Here is a 16274-nt window from a genome sequence, read left to right as displayed (position 1 = left end):
CACTTTGCATAGGATGGGAGGAGTGGCGGGGGCTCCAGGGCCGCTCCTTGTCGGGTGTGCTCTTGCTCTGCGGCGTCTTTCAGGGCCGGGATCTCCCACTTGTCCCGGATATTTGCACTCCTCCCCTCCAAGCTGGTCACTGCAGGCCCCAAGCCTTCACCATCCCGTTTTGCCCTAGAACTGGGCTCTGTCCCCCTGTGCAGAGCAGGGGGAGGTCACTCAGACACTGCCCACAGCACACACCCAACGCCCGCTCATTGCCACCAAGTCCGGAATCCCAGGCCGAAAACCCGTTTCACTGAAGGGTCCTGTTGGGACCCTTTAGCCTCACCCTATCCCTTCCCCTCCTGCCTTTTCCATCTCTGCCACAGCACCATTAACCCTCCTGCTGTAGGGCCGCGTTTCCTTGTGGCAGCCCATGGAAGGGGGAGGGAGAGGTTGGTTCCCCATATTTTCTGATGTAATTAAACACTAAACCACAGATGACAGAAACCCTCAGAGCAGCACAGGGAACTGCCAAATCCCCCCAGATAACATCAGCTCCTGGCCATGGAGAGAGGAAGAGCCAGGTATCACCCTGCTCACACAAAGCCTTCAGTCAGAAGGCTGGGGAAAAAAAAGGAAGAACCAAACTGAAGCAGAGAAAGAACCTCTTGCGTAGCAGGCCAGGGACAAATGAGCTCTTTGTTCCTGCAAATGCTGTGCTCTGGGATTTACAGGTATTTTGGAGCCCTGCCTGGTCACTTCTGTGCATGGGTGGGGTACAGAGAGGTTTTGAAGCACTTTGAATCTTCCTCACATGGAAAAACTGTCTCCTGAAGTGATCTCCTGATACTCCGAGGACTGGAGCCCCTCTGCTCTGGAGCCAGGCTGGGAGAGCTGGAGGTGTTCCCCTGAAGAGGAGAAGGCTCCAGGAAGACTTCAAAGACCCTTCCAGTGCCTAAAGGGGCTCCAGGAGAGCTGGAGAGGGACTGGGGACAAGGGATAGAGGGACAGGACGCAAGGCATGGCTCCCAGTGCCAGAGGGCAGGGCTGGATGGGATATTGGGCAGGAATTGTACCCTGCAGGGTGGGCAGGGCTGGCACAGGGTGCCCAGAGCAGCTGGGGCTGCCCCTGGATCCCTGGCAGTGCCCAAGGCCAGGTTGGACATTGGGGCTGGGAGCAGCCTGGGACAGGGGAAGGTGTCCCTGCCATGGCTGGGGTGGCACTGGGTGGGCTTTGAGGTCCCTCCCAACCCAAACCAGTCTGGAATTCAATGAAATAGAAAAAGCTCACTGGAGCACTAATTGCAGAGGGGGTTCCCCGCCTGGAGAGGACCTTGCTGCCCAGGAAGGGGCTGTCCTGCCATGGGAGCAGCCACAGCTCTTTTTGCTCCGGAGATCCCGCTGCCACCTGAACCCGTGCCGTGAGTGGCAGCTCCTCGCCGAGGTCACACGGCTGTGACACCCATGCGGGGCTGGCTCCCTCCTGCTGCTCACATTCCAGCCCCTCAGAGCCCCTCAGCTGCCCCAGGCAGGGGGGACAGTGGGGACAGTGGCAGTGCCAGAGGAGCGGTGGCAGTGGGACAGTGGCACTGGGACAGTGGCAGTGCCAGAGGAGTGGTGGCAATGCCTGGGGACGATGGCAGTGCCCAAACTTGGGGGTGTGGCAGTGCCAGGGTGACAGCGAGTGGGGCCAACAGGGTCGGGGCTGTTTCTCCTCCTCCTCCTCGTTCGGTTCCGATCTCGGCCCCTGCCCTGCACCCTCCCGGGCCAGGGGAGCTCAGGCCGGCTCCTCCTGCCCTGGCCGCTGTTCAGGGACGTGTTCCCCTCTCTGTTCCCCCTCCCAGGGCTGCTCTCAGAGCAGCTGGGGCCGAGGGGAGCAGGGGGTCAGAGCTGTCCAAGCCCCACTCCCATCCTGCAGGGAAAGCCACCCCCGGCACCTGGCCAAACCCAGGCCTGGGTGATTCCTTCCAGGTTGGAAGGGAACAGGTCACAAACTAAACACTTTTGGTGCTGTGGCTCTATTTTCTACCCTGGCCTTCAGCCCAGGTCTATTTTTAGTCCAGCTCCAGCAAATATAGAAGATCTGGGGAGAGGGAAAGCCAAGCTTTGTTTGGTGGTATTGAAGTTGCCTTTTTCATTTCTCTAAACTGAGTCATCTCCAACCCTTTCTTTCCTTTTTTTTTTTTTTTTTTTTGTCTTTAAAAAAATTATAATAAGGAGATAAAAAGATGATAATAATAAACCATGGAGTGTTCAAGTCTGGGCAGCATCTCCTGTGAGGGTGGAAAAATATAACTTATTTGCTAAAGACTGTGCAGGTTGTACCTGCAGGTTAATCCCAGGTTACCCCACCTGTGAGCCCGAACCTTTGGAGCAGCTGAAGGAAAAATCCCGGTGCTGTGGTGGGTGCTGGAACTGTCTTGTGCCAATGACTCTCGGAGCCTTTTCCTGCTCCCAGGTCAGCTCCTCTGGAAAGATTTGAAGCCTCCTCCTCCCACCCAGGAATTTCTTGACCCAATTACTGCTCCTGTACTGGAAATAAACCAACTTTTAATATTTTACAATTACTTTAAAAGTTCTCTGCACAATACTTTACACAGATTTGTTGAGGCTTCACAAATGTACAAAGATGACCCCAAATAACTCTGGAATTCTTTCATTTCCAGAAAGCATCAGAGGTCAAAACCTTCTCCACAATTCTGAGTGCCTGGAGTTTATGCTTGGTTTTCTCTATGGGGTGGAAATTCTCTTCTCCAGGATTGCTGCAGGGCCAACTGAACCCAGCGGGATTTCTGTCCTGGCATGGATTTAGCCACAGATACCAAGATCCCTGAGAGGAGTGTTTGACAGGGTAAGGTGCTGTTTTAAAACCCTGAACAAAAACAACCACCTGCCAAACTCCAGCCCCACTGGAGAGAACACACCACAAACCTGTTTTGGGAAGGAAAAGTCAGTGAGAAAACCTTTTCCAAGTGCATGAAAAGAGCCACTAAAATTAGATTTGGATCCTTGGAGCCTATTTGGCTGAAAATAGTTCTGGAGAGGAGGGTCCAGGTATCCTGGAGCAGGGACAGCACAGCAGAGCCTGGCTGTGCTGGGGGTCCCTGCAAGGACAGACACTGCTCCGTGCACTTGGATAAGCTGGGTGCTCCTGGAGCCACTGTGAGGCCAGAGAAGGGGGATCTTTCCTGGGAGACCACCCTGGCTCTGCTCTGGGCTGGGGCCAGGGCTCCTGTTTGTGCCCAAGGGATGCTTCACCCCCCCGAGGAGCTTTCCTTGATCCCCAGGGCAGCTCCAATCTGGGGTGGTGGATTCAAGCAGGAGGGGGAAGTGCAGAGGCCTCAGGAGCGCTGGCACATCTAAGATTTCCTCATCTCTGGCCCTGATGGGAGCTGCACCCAGAGCTGCTGAGGACACCAGGGAGCACCTTGGGGACCATGGTGCTCATCCCTGGCCCAGGCCAAGCTGTCCCCAGCAAAGGGACAGTGGCCAGCAGCAGAGTCAGGGCCACAGGAGGGATCTCAAACACTTCCAGCAGGGATGGGGGGATGCAGCAGACAAACCTGACCCCCACTCTGATGAGACACCTGAACCCCCAGGAGCTCTGGCGCTTTCCCTGGCAGATTGAACCTGAAATGACACTGCTGATGTGCCGCCAGCCCTTGGGGACAGTGCTAAGAGCTCACCAGGTCCTGTTTCCTGGAGGATCAAGGGACCCCCTGAACTGACCCTACTGTGGCTGAGCCCTGCAGCCCCCAGCAGTGCCAGGGGTCCCTTCCAGACATGTCCAGGAAACAGAACCTTGGGATCAAGCTCCTTTGAGTCTGCAGCACACAATGAGCTCTTGTGCTGCTAGCAGTGATACAATCCCCAAAAACCACCCAGAAACAGCCTTATGTTTTTGTTCACAGAGTCAGACTATTCCTAAATATCCTCAAATATTGCACCTTTCTGTATCCACAGCCTTGCAGAAAGGGGGAAGAGGTTGGAGTGTTTGTGGGGAGGAGGATCTCAAATCCTGCTGTCACTTGCAGGTGTTACTCGCTGGGTTTGGTGCTGGGTCCTTCTCCAGTAAAGGTGACCCCGCAGGTACCTGAGGCAATGCTGGTGCTTCCCCCAGTACTTCCCTCCCTGCTGGAGATCCAGCACTGCTCCTGATGGATTTCCAGCAGCTACAGAGGGCTCAGCCCTGGGCTGGCTCTGGCACACAGTGCTGGGAGCAGGATGCTCCTGGACTCAGAGTACAGGTCAGTGCTGGAGTCCTGCAGGAACTGGGAATTCCTCTCCTGGATGTACAGGAAATACATGGATCCACCACCAGCTGTCCTTGCCCTGGGATGCCCTATTGCACTCAATTCCCTGGACACAGGCAGCCCATGCTGCAGGATCCCTGCTCTGTTTCCCTGCAGGACACACAGCCTCCAGAAGGGAGGAAACCTTGGGAAACCTGTCCCCCATCCCAAAAAACTGTACTGAGCATCCTCGACCTCACAGGTGAAATACCACCAGGACAGGGGCTGGTATTTCACCAATACAATGGGAGCTGTAATTCCCATGCACTGACGGACACCTGACACCACTGAGCCAAGGACATTCCTTTTCCCAAATATCCCCCCCATATCCCACCTGCACCATTTTCTGCCAGGGAATATCCCTGTCCTTGCCCTGCCCTCCCACCCCGGTGTTGACATCTGCTGATCCACAGGGAGATATCCAGGAACCACCTTCCCCCCCTTGCTGAGGAGTCCCCAGTGACACCAGAGCACAACGATCCCACTTCCCGAGGAGGGGCTGAGCCTGGAGCAGGAGCAGGCACCACCCCGACACCACAACAACTCTTCAGCTGCAGCAGCTCTTGGCCAAGCAGGGCTGGGCATCCTTTTCCTTCCCCTCACTGGATTGGTGCGGGATGGTCTGGAGGGACACGGCCCCTCTATGGCAGTGCCCCACTGAAGGTGGCAATGGGCAAACACAGCAGGGAGTGGAACTCAGAGGGGTCCTGGGAGGGCACTGGGGACCCTCTGGGTGCCAGGGGGTCGCTGTCCCTGGGCTTGTAGCACACGGAGATCTCACACCTGCAGGGAAACACGGAAACAACCTCTGAGTGGGCTGAGAACCCTCAGGGGCAGCAGGAACAGGGCTGCAAACCCAGCTGGAATGGGAATGGGAACAGGGCTGCAAACCCAGCTGGAATGGGAATGGGGGTGCAAATCCAGTGGGAATGGGAATGGGGCTGCAAACCCAGCTGGAATGGGAATGGGAACAGGGCTGCAAACCCAGCTGGAATGGGAATGGGGGTGCAAATCCAGTGGGAATGGGAATGGGGCTGCAAACCCAGCTGGAATGGGAATGGGAACAGGGCTGCAAACCCAGCTGGAATGGGAATGGGGGTGCAAATCCAGTGGGAATGGGAATGGGGCTGCAAACCCAGCTGGAATGGGAATGGGAACAGGGCTGCAAACCCAGCTGGAATGGGAATGGGGCTGTAAACCTAGCTGGAATGGGAATAGGAATGGGAATGAGGCTGCAAACCCAGCTGGAATGGGATTGGGGCTGCAAACCCAGCAGGAACAGGGATGGGGCTGGAAATCCAGTGGGAATCAGCCTTAACAGGACTGGAGTCTGAGCACTGAGAGTTCAGGACTTTCAGCTGGCTCAGGCTGGGACCTCAAGCAGCATCTCAGATCCAGGGCATTTGTAGAAATTTAGTAGGGAAAATAAGAACCTCTGCATCCCCCAAGTTTGGAGAAAAGGGAAGGAGCTCCCTTAGTATTTCATGAACTCCACCAGCCCCCTGAGTTTCACAATGAATGAGTTAAATGCTTCTCTTTGGGGTTATTTAAGAAAAAAAGATCCCATATATTTTTCTGCTGGAGGCAACTTCACTTTGCAGAGTTCTGCTCAATCTGAGGGTGGAATTACAATGTTTGTACATCTAAAACTAATGGGTCAAAACCATGGATTGACTTCTTGTGCTCATGGAAGCCCTGTCACCTGGGGAGCCAGGCTGGTGTCCTGGGGACAGCACTGATGGGTGAACAGCCCCATGAACACTTCCTGTTTTAGCCCAGACTCTCCCACGAGGCTCACAAGTTCCCTCTGCAGTAGGGATGCCAAAGGAGGCATCCAAAGAAGGTTTAGAAGGTGAAGGGTCTCCTCACACACCCTGAGCTCTCCCAACACCTCCTTTATCTCCCATAACCTCTGGCTCATGACTGCTCCTGCTGGAAGAGGAGTCTGGGGTTAAAGGTTGTCAGGGCACCACCCTTTAGACTGTGGAACTTCCTGAAGGTGAACTCCTTCTGGGATCTGAGCAGGAGCGTCCATCCAAGCTGAGCTCAGAGCTTGGGGCCCAGGGGGCCAGGACCCCATTCCCACCCACAGCTCAGGGACAGGTGAGGATGCCCCATCCCAGGAGCTCTGGCTGCAGTTCCCACCTGGTCACACTCTGCAGGATCTTCTGCTCATCCTGGTCCAGGCACACAGCGAAGGAGGACTGGACCCCAATGATCTGGACCTTGTCCACTTTGATCTGGGACATGCTGATCTGCTGAGAGGAAAGGCTGCAGTGAGGGAGCTGCTGCCTCAGCACATTCCCTGGGCTGGGCAGGGGGCCAGGGGCAGCAGCAGGCGGATCTCCCCAGGAGCTGCTCTCTCCACCCCTGCTCCCCTCCCAGCTGGGCCAGGCCAACCCCATCTCCCAGATGTAAGAGCTCCAGAACTGGGGTTACCTGATTGAAACTTTTCTTGGATTTGGAGTTCTGCCTCTTGACCACCTCGGTCATGGTTAAGTTGAGACATTCTGTCTTCGAGGCTGCAAGAGAAGGAAACTGCCGTGACCTGGGGCTCTGCTGGGAACCCAGGTGGGCCCTGCACCTCTCAAAGCATCCCAGAGCTGAAGCTGCAGCAGGATCCCACTGCTGGGGGAATGCAGTGCAATCCCAGCTTTCCTCCCCTCCTGCTGAATGTCCTCTGTAATTCCAGCTGCTTTCCAAACAGCAGGAGAGAACATTTGCAGCCTTGGGCCGCAAACAGGAGAAAACCCATTGCCCATCACCGTGAGGGAGGAAAGGCTGACTCTCCTGAGCCCAGCTGGAGATGCCTCCTCGTGCCTGGAATTACAGGGACATCCTGTGGTCAAACTGCTGAATGGGAAAACCACCGGAGCCAAGGGGATCAGATTCCTCTTGGAAGGACAGAGATTCACAGAGAGGTTTCTCCCCCGATAGGAGCTGAGGGCACCCCTGATGCAAGCCCTGAACCAGAGCAGGAACATCCAACTCAACATTTAGAAGGGAGTGAGAAACCCACTCTGACGTTTTTCTCCCAGGATTGGCTGCATGGCTCCACAGATGGGGAGGGACAGTGTGGAGCTTGTCAGAGCTTGTGGAGATGTCTCATGTTTGGTACAAGAGGATTCCCCTGATTATCCTGCTGACAAACACCTGCCAGGCACCGGCCACACCAGGAAAAGGGACCTAAACCCCCTCAGCCTCCTCAGAACCAGATATGTCTGATGGCCAAACCAGCAGCTCTTAAACAAGAACAAGCCAAATATACACATGGACCAAGAGCCTTGGAGCTTTTCAAAGGCTCAAAGCTTGATTAATTGGAAACTTGATTAGAAAAAAGGTTGCTGAGGCAGGTGGCAGGGAGCTGTGTCTGGGCTGCAGGAAGGCCATGCTGAGGCAGGGCTGCTGTGTATGCAGGACCAGCACCTTGGTCCTGCTCCATTTCAGTATTTCACCTGTTGGTCCTCCTTGCTAAATAAGGGCTGTTCTGGAAAGCATCACTCTCCAGTGACCGTCCTGGTGTTCAAGCCACCCCAGCCCCATCCCTAGTGGATGGTTTTCCAGCTGGAAGTTTTGGGACAGTGGGACATGTCCTTTGTCCCTGATGTGGTGCTGAGGATTGGCACCCAAGGACTACAGCACAGCTGAGGGAACATCAGGAGACTCCCACGTGTCTCCTGTGTTCTCACCTCCCTCATTTGCTCCAGCCAGGAGACCCACAGCGCTCCCTCGCTGCCCCAGTGCCTCCCAGGACCCTGCACCCACCGAGCTCCTCGTGCTTCCTGCAGGCCTTGCTGAGGTTGACGGATGTGCAGACCTTCTCCACATCATTCCAGTGACTCCTGCCACTGGCAGCTGTCTGCAGGGACCAGCCAGAGCCCAGGGGAGAGAAACACACAACCATTCAGCTTGGAAAAGACCTTTGAGGTCAAGTCCAACCCTAAATCTAACCCTGCCAAGTCCTTAAGAAAGAACCCTACATCTTTTAAGCATTCCCAGGGATGGTGACTCCACCACTGCCCTGGCAGCTGTGCCAGGGCTGGAAAATCTCTTCTATGAAGAAATATTCTCTAATGTCCAATCTAAACTTCCTCTGGCCCAGCCTGAGGCCGTTCCCTCTCCTCCTGTCCCTGTTCCCTGGCAGCAGAGCCCGACCCCCCCGGCTGTCCCCTCCTGCCAGGGACTTGTGCAGAGCCACAAGGGCCCCCTGAGCCTCCTTTGCTCCAGGCTGAGCCCTTTTCCAGCTCCCTCAGCCCCTCCTGGGGCTCCAGACCCTTCCCTTTTCCTGGACACACTCCAGTCCCTCAGTTCCTTGCCATGAGCATCCCAGAGCTGTCCCCAGCACTGGAGGTGCCCCAGCAGTGCCAGCACAGACCTTGCTGTATGCAATCTGTAGTGTCAGTGGGATTGCTTCCCTGTCTCCATCTATTCCCAGCCTTTTGCTGCCTGGACCTGCAGGAAACAAGGAGCAAATATCACACAGGGGCTTTTTATTCCCAGCCTTCCCTGGCTGCTGATACAGCAGCACATCCGTACCTGCAGAAGGGGAAAAGGGCTTGCTGAGCACAAAAAAAGAGAAAAAGTGGCTTAAAAGCTGCAGAAAGCAAAGAATCCAGAGAGGAATTACAAAACCACTCAGGAGAACTGAAAGTGGCTCTGGCTGAGCCAGTGCAGAGGGAAAACACGGAGCAATAAAAGCCACAGCCAGCTCCTGTTTGCTCAGGCAGACTTGTGCCCACATTAAATTAGCCCTGAAACACTGGGCTTGACACTTTCTAACTGTGCTTTCTCCCCTGGATAGTTTTTTGCAGCTGTGAAGAGGTGCCAGACAAGCCAAGAGGAAAACACCGGATTCAGCACTGGCGCTTTCACGGAGGGAAGAGCCTGCCCTGGGCGGAGCAGGTGGGCACACGGCACAGGGGGGATTTTATGGGCTCTGTGTCGAAGGACACGTGGAGCTCACAGCAAAGCCATCGGTTAAAGGCACGAACGGGATCAGGTGCAGTACTGGGGACCGGCCATGGGGTGTCTGTGCGAGCTGCGCTTCACCACAGCAGCCCGTCCTGGGTACCCGGAGGAACTGCAGCCAGATGTTCCTGCCGCTGCTTCTGCTCTCTTAATATCGCTAATGTCATAAATTCACAGCATGAAAGTGCAAAAAATTACACGCAGAAGGCTCCAAGCATGCACACAAACCTGACTTTGCCCAGTAGAATAAGGAGATGAAAAGAGGGATTTTATCAATGACACTTTTGAACAAAGCACAAAGAGAAAGCTGTAAAAAGGAAAGATAAAGAGCTGCATTTGGCAGGTGCTGATGAGAGGAAGGAAATGGGCTTGGAGGTGTTTTATTGTAAATGCATTCCAGAGCTAAGAGCAGCACAAACAATCAAACATTGCCATGGTTTCCCTCCTGGAGAGAATACAAAACTGGAATGTTTCTCCCCCAAACCAGCGAAGAGCTGTCTGGATCCTCGCTCTGCCTGGCTCAGACACCTCCTGCAGCCCAGGCTCCCCCAGCCCCTCCTTCCCATCCCTCACAGCCCCCAGACCCCCAGGGCAGGTGGGGGTGCAGAAGCAGCTACAGACCTGAGGCCTTGATGGCCCTCGTGGCTGCCGAGTGCCCCAGCTCCAGCGAGTGGATGAAGACCTCGGTCCTCTTCTCCCCCCCAATAAAGGTGAGCTGCCAGGGGGACAAGAGGGGACAGGTGGGGGTCAGGGGACCAGACAGGCCAGGCCAGGCAGCCTTCACCCCTCTCAGTCCTTAGGAAATGGGTCTGTTTGGGAAAATCCTTCCACATTTTCAAAGCACCTTTCAGCAGCTGCTTGGGGTAGCACCTGCCTTTAGCTGGACTTCAGACTGTTTGGACAGATCCCCAAAACAACCCAAACCTCTCTTTTTCACCTAAAACTCCGCAGACCACTGGGAAAAAACCCACAATGAGCCAATAGCAGGGTCTGGGAATTGCTTTGGAAGCACAAATCCTGTGAGCTCTGTTCACCAAGCCCTGCAGCAGGTGGTCCCCAGCCACAGCCCCAAATTCAATCCTCCCCAGGCACACAATGGGGTGTGGAAAACTCGCTTCATGGAGGGGCTTGGTTTGGAAAGCAGAGCTCTGGAGAGATTCCAGCGGTGTGGAAAACCTGGCAGCACTGTCAGGCACGGCTTTGTGCATGGGGAACAGTGCTGGGGTGGAAAACTGCTCATGGGACTTCATGGTCCAGGCAGGAGCTACTCTCAGTCCCTGAGCCAGGAGCACCAGGCAGGGCACCACAGATACCCCAGGGATGAAGTGGACTGAGCTCTGCCACAGCAGAACTTGTGCCACACCCCTGTACCCCACAGGCAGAGCCACCCCTCCTTTCCCTCACCAGGCTGGGCTGAGCCCTTGCCCACCTCGGTCTGGTAGAGCTGCAGCAGCATGGGGCGTGTGGCGAAGCGGCAGTAGTAGAGGATCATGTCTGCCAAGATGGGCAGCTGCTCCTGGGAGTCCTCCTGGGGCTCAGCCTCAGGCTTGGCACACTGGGGTGGCAGAATGAGTCAGAAATGTGATGGGGTAGGTGGTACCTCCAGCCACAGCTGCCCACCCCACGGGATGGGAACCTCCCACTGACCACCAGGAGCCCCATCTCCATCCTGCACCCACGTGGCATGGCAGAAGGTTCTCCCAACAGCTGCTCAGTTCCCCGAGGAAGGGGCACGGCACGGCCCGCCCTGCCCATGGCACACACGCACCTGGCACAGGACGTCCATGGGCAGGTTCATCAGCCCCAGGACGTTGCGCTCATACCAAGGGTCCAGCAGGCCGATGTAGTGCGAGATGTCGTTGGTGCTGCCCTCCATCCCAGCCAGGGAGGGGTCCTGAAACCGGACACCGTGGTCACCTCGAGGGTCCCCTCGGCCAAGGACAGCAGCCCCAGGCCAAGCAGAGCCCTGGTGGCACCGCGGGGAGGGGACACCCACCAGCGCCCGGGGCAGGGGGTCCCCCAGGGCCAGCGAGGGGTGATGATGCATCTGCGGGGTGGATGGAGCCGCACAGCTCCTCTTCACGGGGATGTAGAAAAACAGCAGCCTGAAGTACCGTGTCAGTGAGGGGCAGGAGCTCTCCTTGAGCCTGGGGAGGCAGAGAGGTGGCTGAGCAGGGCGTCCGGGCAGGGCGAGGCACCGGTGGCCGCCCCCAGCCCGGCTCACCTGAGGTCGCGGTAGGCGCGGGCCACCTTGCCCGAGATGCGGTCCGAGCCGAACACCACCACGCGCAGCGTGCCCGCCTTGGCCTCCTCATCGCAGCTGAGGAAGGGGCGGCGGGGGAGCCCAAGGGGCCGGGGGGCGAGCGCGGCGGGCCCGCAGCAGCCCGGGCCGTGCTGCGGCAGCGAGAGCGCGCGGCGGGAGCGCGCAGGGACGCGCGGCCTGGCCGGGGACGCGCACAGGCTCTCGGCGCGCCGCAGCGACAGCGAGCACGGCCCCGGGCACGGCTCCCGGCGCTGCACCAGCTGCTGGCTCTTGTTCTTGAACAGCTTGTAGAGCCTGTTGGTCAGCGACTGCCGCTGCCTGGGGGGCGGCCTGTCCGTCCTGGCCACCGTGTCCAGAGAGCTCTCGTCGCTGTCCTCGGCGTAGCCACTGTCCATGCAGTCCTTCAGGCTGGACACGAACGACTTCAGGGACTTCCTGGAGACCACCGTCAGCTCCGAGATGGACTCCCTGGAGGAGGCGAAGAGGGACACCTGTGACGGCTTGGAGCTCTCCTCGGACAGCACGGAGTACACGGAGTCACTGGAGATGGCACAGAGCGGGGACAGCAGCGAGTCCTGCTCGGGGGAGCCACCGTCAGTCTCCACATCCTCCTCATCCTCATCCTCCTCCTCATTCTCTGAGGCCAGGGGCTCAGCAATGCTGCACTCCTTGCTGAGGACATCATTGAGGATGTCTGAAAGCAAGCAGAGGGAGCAGGTGTCTGCCACAGGCTCCAACAGAGCCACTGCAAACATGGTGACCCCAGACACCACTGCCACTCATGGCCAAGGCTCTCCTCCACCCTGGTGTCAAGCAAGGAGCTGGAAACCTCCTCCTCAATGTTTTTGAATTTCCACAAAAGCCTCCATTGCAATGCCAAGGAAATTGTGTTTCTCTGCTCGAAGTTCTGGCTGGGTTCTCAAAAGGCAAACTCCAGCTGGGCTTTTGATTCCTTCCGCCCCAGCTTTCACCACATCCTCACGTCTGCTCCAGGTTTAACCAGAGGGCAGGAGCAAAGCCAAGCCTTTGGCTGATCAAACCCCATTGTGACCCACCCTGGCTCCCTGTCAGGGCTGGCCTTCAGCACAAAGCCTGGGCCAGAGCTCTGCTCCCGCTCGCTGGGGCCAGCAGGGAAGGAACACGGAGCCTTCCCAAGAACACAGGAGGTCCTTCCAGGAATGGGGAAGCTGGAGGCACCAGCTCAGCACAAGGGGATCCTTTTACTTGTCCAAAGCTGTTGGGCCTGGCTGAGAGCTCAGCAAAGGCCCCGACTCACCAAAGGTGTCCTGGTCCCAGCTGTAGGTGTAGCAGCGAGCAGGGGGGACAGGGATGGGCTGCAGCTTGCGGGGCTGGGCCTCGCCTGGGGAGAGAGGAGGGACAGCAGCTGGTTTGCAGAGTCCCTCTGTGCCACTCCTGCCAGCTCTCCCGGCCTGGGAGGTGCCACCCACCCCCTGCATGCCCAGGCTTGATGCTGCAGTCCTTAGCTCCGGGCAGTCCTGTGCAACTGGGACAAGGGGACACTTCACACCTGCACAGCCGCCAGGTGTCACAGCTACCATGGGTTTCTGACAATGTTTCATCTCACCCTTAAATTGTTTGGAGGCTGGACAACTCATGTTGTGGCTGTTAAATGAAACCATCTGTGGCTCACGGTGTGGTTGTTAAACAGGACCTGGGTTGGTGCTTTTTTAGCGCAGTCCTTGCACGCGGCTGAGACTCCGCAAAACCGCTCCCTGCTGCTGCGGCTGCAGGGGCTGGGCTGGCAGAAAACCCCAGGGAAGAGAGGGATGGGGGATGCTCACCTGCAATGGCAGGAAGGGAGGCAGCCCCGGCAATGTCACGCAGCATGGCCTGGAGCCGCTCCCGGGCCAGCGCAGGGTCGCTGCTGGCGGCCGCCGCCTCCTGCGCATCGGCAGCACTGGCATAGAGCTCCAAGAGCTCCTCCAGGGGCTTGGACTGCGGAGCAGAGCCAGAGAAGACGTTCAGGGGGTCCCTCCACTGAGGTAACACATGGGCAGCATCACTAACAGGGTGACTGTCTCCCCTCCACTGCCCCCACCACCCTCAAGTCCTCCCCAAACTTTTCCAAGGAAAATAAAAACTACTTTGAAAACACCCCATGTGGTTCCTTCATTATTTTTTTGCCTCTCCCCAAGTGTTTGTCTGGTCAAACAAACACTTGCTGATTTTCAGATCTGAGGGCCCTTCCTCTCTCCACTTTGGGATGGGAAAGGAACCACGGGGTAAAAGGGGAGTGAGCCCTCTGCACACATTTCACAAAACACTTCAGACCTCAGGTCTAACCTGAGAAGGGAAAAATGTGCATTTTTCCTCCAAGAAGCATCACCAAAACTCTTTGCCAAGCCAGTCCCATGTTGGGTAGGAAATCCAGCAGCCAAGTGCACTGCTTCCATGGCACCCCGGGGCGGGCGCTGCCCCAGCCCACCTTGAGCAGGTGCTGCAGCCTGTCCAGGTCACAGCAGGTGCCGAAGTTGGCCTGGTAGAGGTGCTGGAGGAGCAGCACCAGTGTGGAGTGCTGGGGGGGCTCACTGGAGCTCAGCTTCTCGGCGATGGACAGGAACTCACCCTGGACCTCCGAGCGATTCAGCAGCAGCACCGTCCTGTGGACGTGGACACCAGTCAGGCCAGGACACTGAACCCACCCAGAGCTTCAGCCCAGCAGCCACGTGGCCTCACAGCACATTAGTGAACTCAAAACATTTCCCTCCTGAAGGTGCAGTTCTGAGGAGAGACTCTGAGGAGGGCACGGGTCTGTGTCCCAGCCTCATTTCCCTGTTTACAGATGAGGATTGGCAGGGAAAGGTTCAGCCATGGAATAAGGTGCAAAGTCTGACTGCTCAGAGCTGCAGGGCTTTCACTCCTTGCTGCACTGGGGCTGGAATGGATTCGCTCCTGGCTCCCAAAATCATGGATCACAGCATTTCCCAGCTGCTCCCCAACATCTGCTGAGATCAGCAGCACCTTGGGGAGGAGACTTTGCCTTCCCCAGTATCTACAGCCCTCCAGGGTCACTGGCATGGGGAGCCCAAAGATCCTGTCCTCCCAAGGCTCTGGAAATGCCCCAGCTGCTCTCCTCACCCTTCCCACAGCTCAGCCCAGCTTCCCAGCCCTCCTCCCTGGCCCCTGGGAGATGCTGCAGCAGTGCCAACCCATGGGGATGCCCCAGGGAGCCCCCAGCAGTGCCCATGGCCACACTTACACTGTGGAGCTCTGGTAGTTCTTCACAGGCAGCCCCTGCTCCGTCCTCACCAGCCTCTGGAATGTGATCCCTGGGGGAGAGCAGAGCCGTGAGGCACAGAACACCTGCAGGCTGCTCTGCCCAGCAGCACTGAGCTGGCTCTGCCCCCCAGGGCAGCACTGAGCTGGCAGAGCCCTGCCTGGAGCAGGAATGGCAGCATTAAGAGTCCTCTGGGACAAGGCACAGCCACCGTGCGAGGGGCCAGGCTGGGAGCAAGGGAACTCAGGATGTGAAGGGTGAAAACCCAGAGTGATGGGTCAGGAGAAACCCACAGGATGGGACAGGAGACCTGCTCCAGCCCCAGTCCCTGCTGCCCCACTGCTGGTGTGGGATGGGAATTCCATGGATGACATTTATCAGCTGCTCCCCCTCATTTTAGCCCCCCAGCCCCACAGGGCCAGCAAGTCAGCACCACCTCCTCTCCTGCAGGGATGGAGCCCAGACTGATGCAGCAGGAGAGGAGGTGGTGTGGGCAGCCACAGCCTGGGTGCCCCCCTGGGACTGTCCCCAGGACACTAGGTGACATCCCATGGATGTGGGCTGGGTGCCAACAGCAGGGCCCTGTCACCCCAGAGAGCAGCACAGTGGCACAGCTTGGGAAAGCTTTATGGCATCAGCAAGATCCAGCCCTTATCAATGCAGGGAGCCACATCCCACCTAGCTCAGCACCCACAGGGGGCCCACCCTGATCCACAGCACTGACCCCTCCTGCAGAGGTGCCCCCGGGTGCAGATCAAAGCTGTTGCCCTGCTGGCAAATATTGACAGCAGCTCATTCTCTGTTAATCTTTACCCTCATCTCAGTACAAAGCTTGGGCCTCAGCCCCCCAGCAGGTCAGGGGGCCATGAAGCAAGCCTAGAGCAGCCTGCAAGGTCCTGGCAGCTGAGCAGCAGGGGACAGCCTCACTGCTTCTGGAGAGGGATTCTCAAAGACAGCAGCCAGCGCCTCCCACACAGCACCTCTGGGAGAAAATCCACTCTGCTGTGGGAGGGGAAAGCTTTTGGGCCAAAGCCCCCCTCCCACAGCCTGGGGCACTGGGGATGGCGCAAGAATGGGATGCAGCAACCCCCACCCAGCACCAGAGCTTTCCAGAGGTGTGTGAGGCACAGCCCTGAGCAGAGGCACAGCAGGAAATGACCAGGAGGGAAGTCCCATGAGTGTCCTCAAGGCCCTGTGGCCCTGCAGCTCTGAGGTGAGGCTGGATACAGCCAGACCCTGCCTGGTGGCCATGGCCATTTGTGCTGGGGGTAAAGCAGCCAGTCCAGAGCTCCCGCTGCATAGGTTGGGACTTTTCCATCATTCTGTTCCTTTGAAAACACCTTTCATCTCATCCCCAGCTTCCCATCTCATGGGAATTGCTGCCCTGACAGAGAGCCTGCATTTCACATCCCCCAGGGCTCCCCAAAGCACCTTCCCTGTTTGAGGGGGAGGGGAACACCCCCAGCCACAGCCACATCCCCCTCCCAGGCCTCCCAAACCCTGCCCAGGATTAAACACGGGCTGCAAT

General features: G+C 57.3%; 2 protein-coding genes across 12 annotated transcripts in view; both read right to left on the bottom strand.

Moving 5' to 3' along the window:
* The window catches only part of PIK3R6 (phosphoinositide-3-kinase regulatory subunit 6), a 33766-nt gene extending 31315 nt beyond the window's left edge, over positions 1 to 2451 (bottom strand). Inside the window, exon 1 of one of the 2 annotated variants that reach the window (XM_088065376.1) lies at positions 2352 to 2451. The gene's annotated coding sequence lies outside the window, so the exon portion shown is untranslated. Of the gene's footprint in view, positions 1 to 2337 lie in introns of both variants that reach the window. The other variant, XM_088065375.1, reaches the window with a different exon arrangement.
* A 64-nt stretch (positions 2452 to 2515) lies between these two features.
* Positions 2516 to 16274, bottom strand: part of PIK3R5 (phosphoinositide-3-kinase regulatory subunit 5) — a 38916-nt gene continuing 25157 nt past the window's right edge. For 9 of the 10 annotated variants that reach the window (XM_014259675.2, XM_088065371.1, XM_014259676.2 and 6 more), the window contains 14 exons: positions 14729 to 14798; positions 13955 to 14129; positions 13311 to 13464; positions 12785 to 12868; positions 11470 to 12202; positions 11242 to 11392; positions 11014 to 11139; positions 10675 to 10800; positions 9867 to 9960; positions 8653 to 8729; positions 8043 to 8136; positions 6717 to 6799; positions 6423 to 6535; positions 2516 to 5060 (listed from right to left, as the gene is read on the bottom strand). In XM_014259675.2, the coding sequence (XP_014115150.1) occupies positions 4919 to 5060; positions 6423 to 6535; positions 6717 to 6799; positions 8043 to 8136; positions 8653 to 8729; positions 9867 to 9960; positions 10675 to 10800; positions 11014 to 11139; positions 11242 to 11392; positions 11470 to 12202; positions 12785 to 12868; positions 13311 to 13464; positions 13955 to 14129; positions 14729 to 14798 (2222 nt within the window). In that variant the 3' untranslated portion in view covers positions 2516 to 4918. The remainder of the gene's footprint in view (positions 5061 to 6422; positions 6536 to 6716; positions 6800 to 8042; positions 8137 to 8652; positions 8730 to 9866; positions 9961 to 10674; positions 10801 to 11013; positions 11140 to 11241; positions 11393 to 11469; positions 12203 to 12784; positions 12869 to 13310; positions 13465 to 13954; positions 14130 to 14728; positions 14799 to 16274) is intronic. The other variant, XM_014259679.2, reaches the window with a different exon arrangement.

The sequence above is a fragment of the Pseudopodoces humilis genome, chromosome 21, assembly GCF_049639895.1.
Source record: "Pseudopodoces humilis isolate 2021_Gansu_Grassland_sample_001 chromosome 21, ASM4963989v1, whole genome shotgun sequence".
Lineage (NCBI taxonomy): Eukaryota > Metazoa > Chordata > Aves > Passeriformes > Paridae > Pseudopodoces > Pseudopodoces humilis.
Note: the sequence above shows the minus strand (reverse complement) of the source record. Positions and strands in the feature narration are given on the sequence as shown.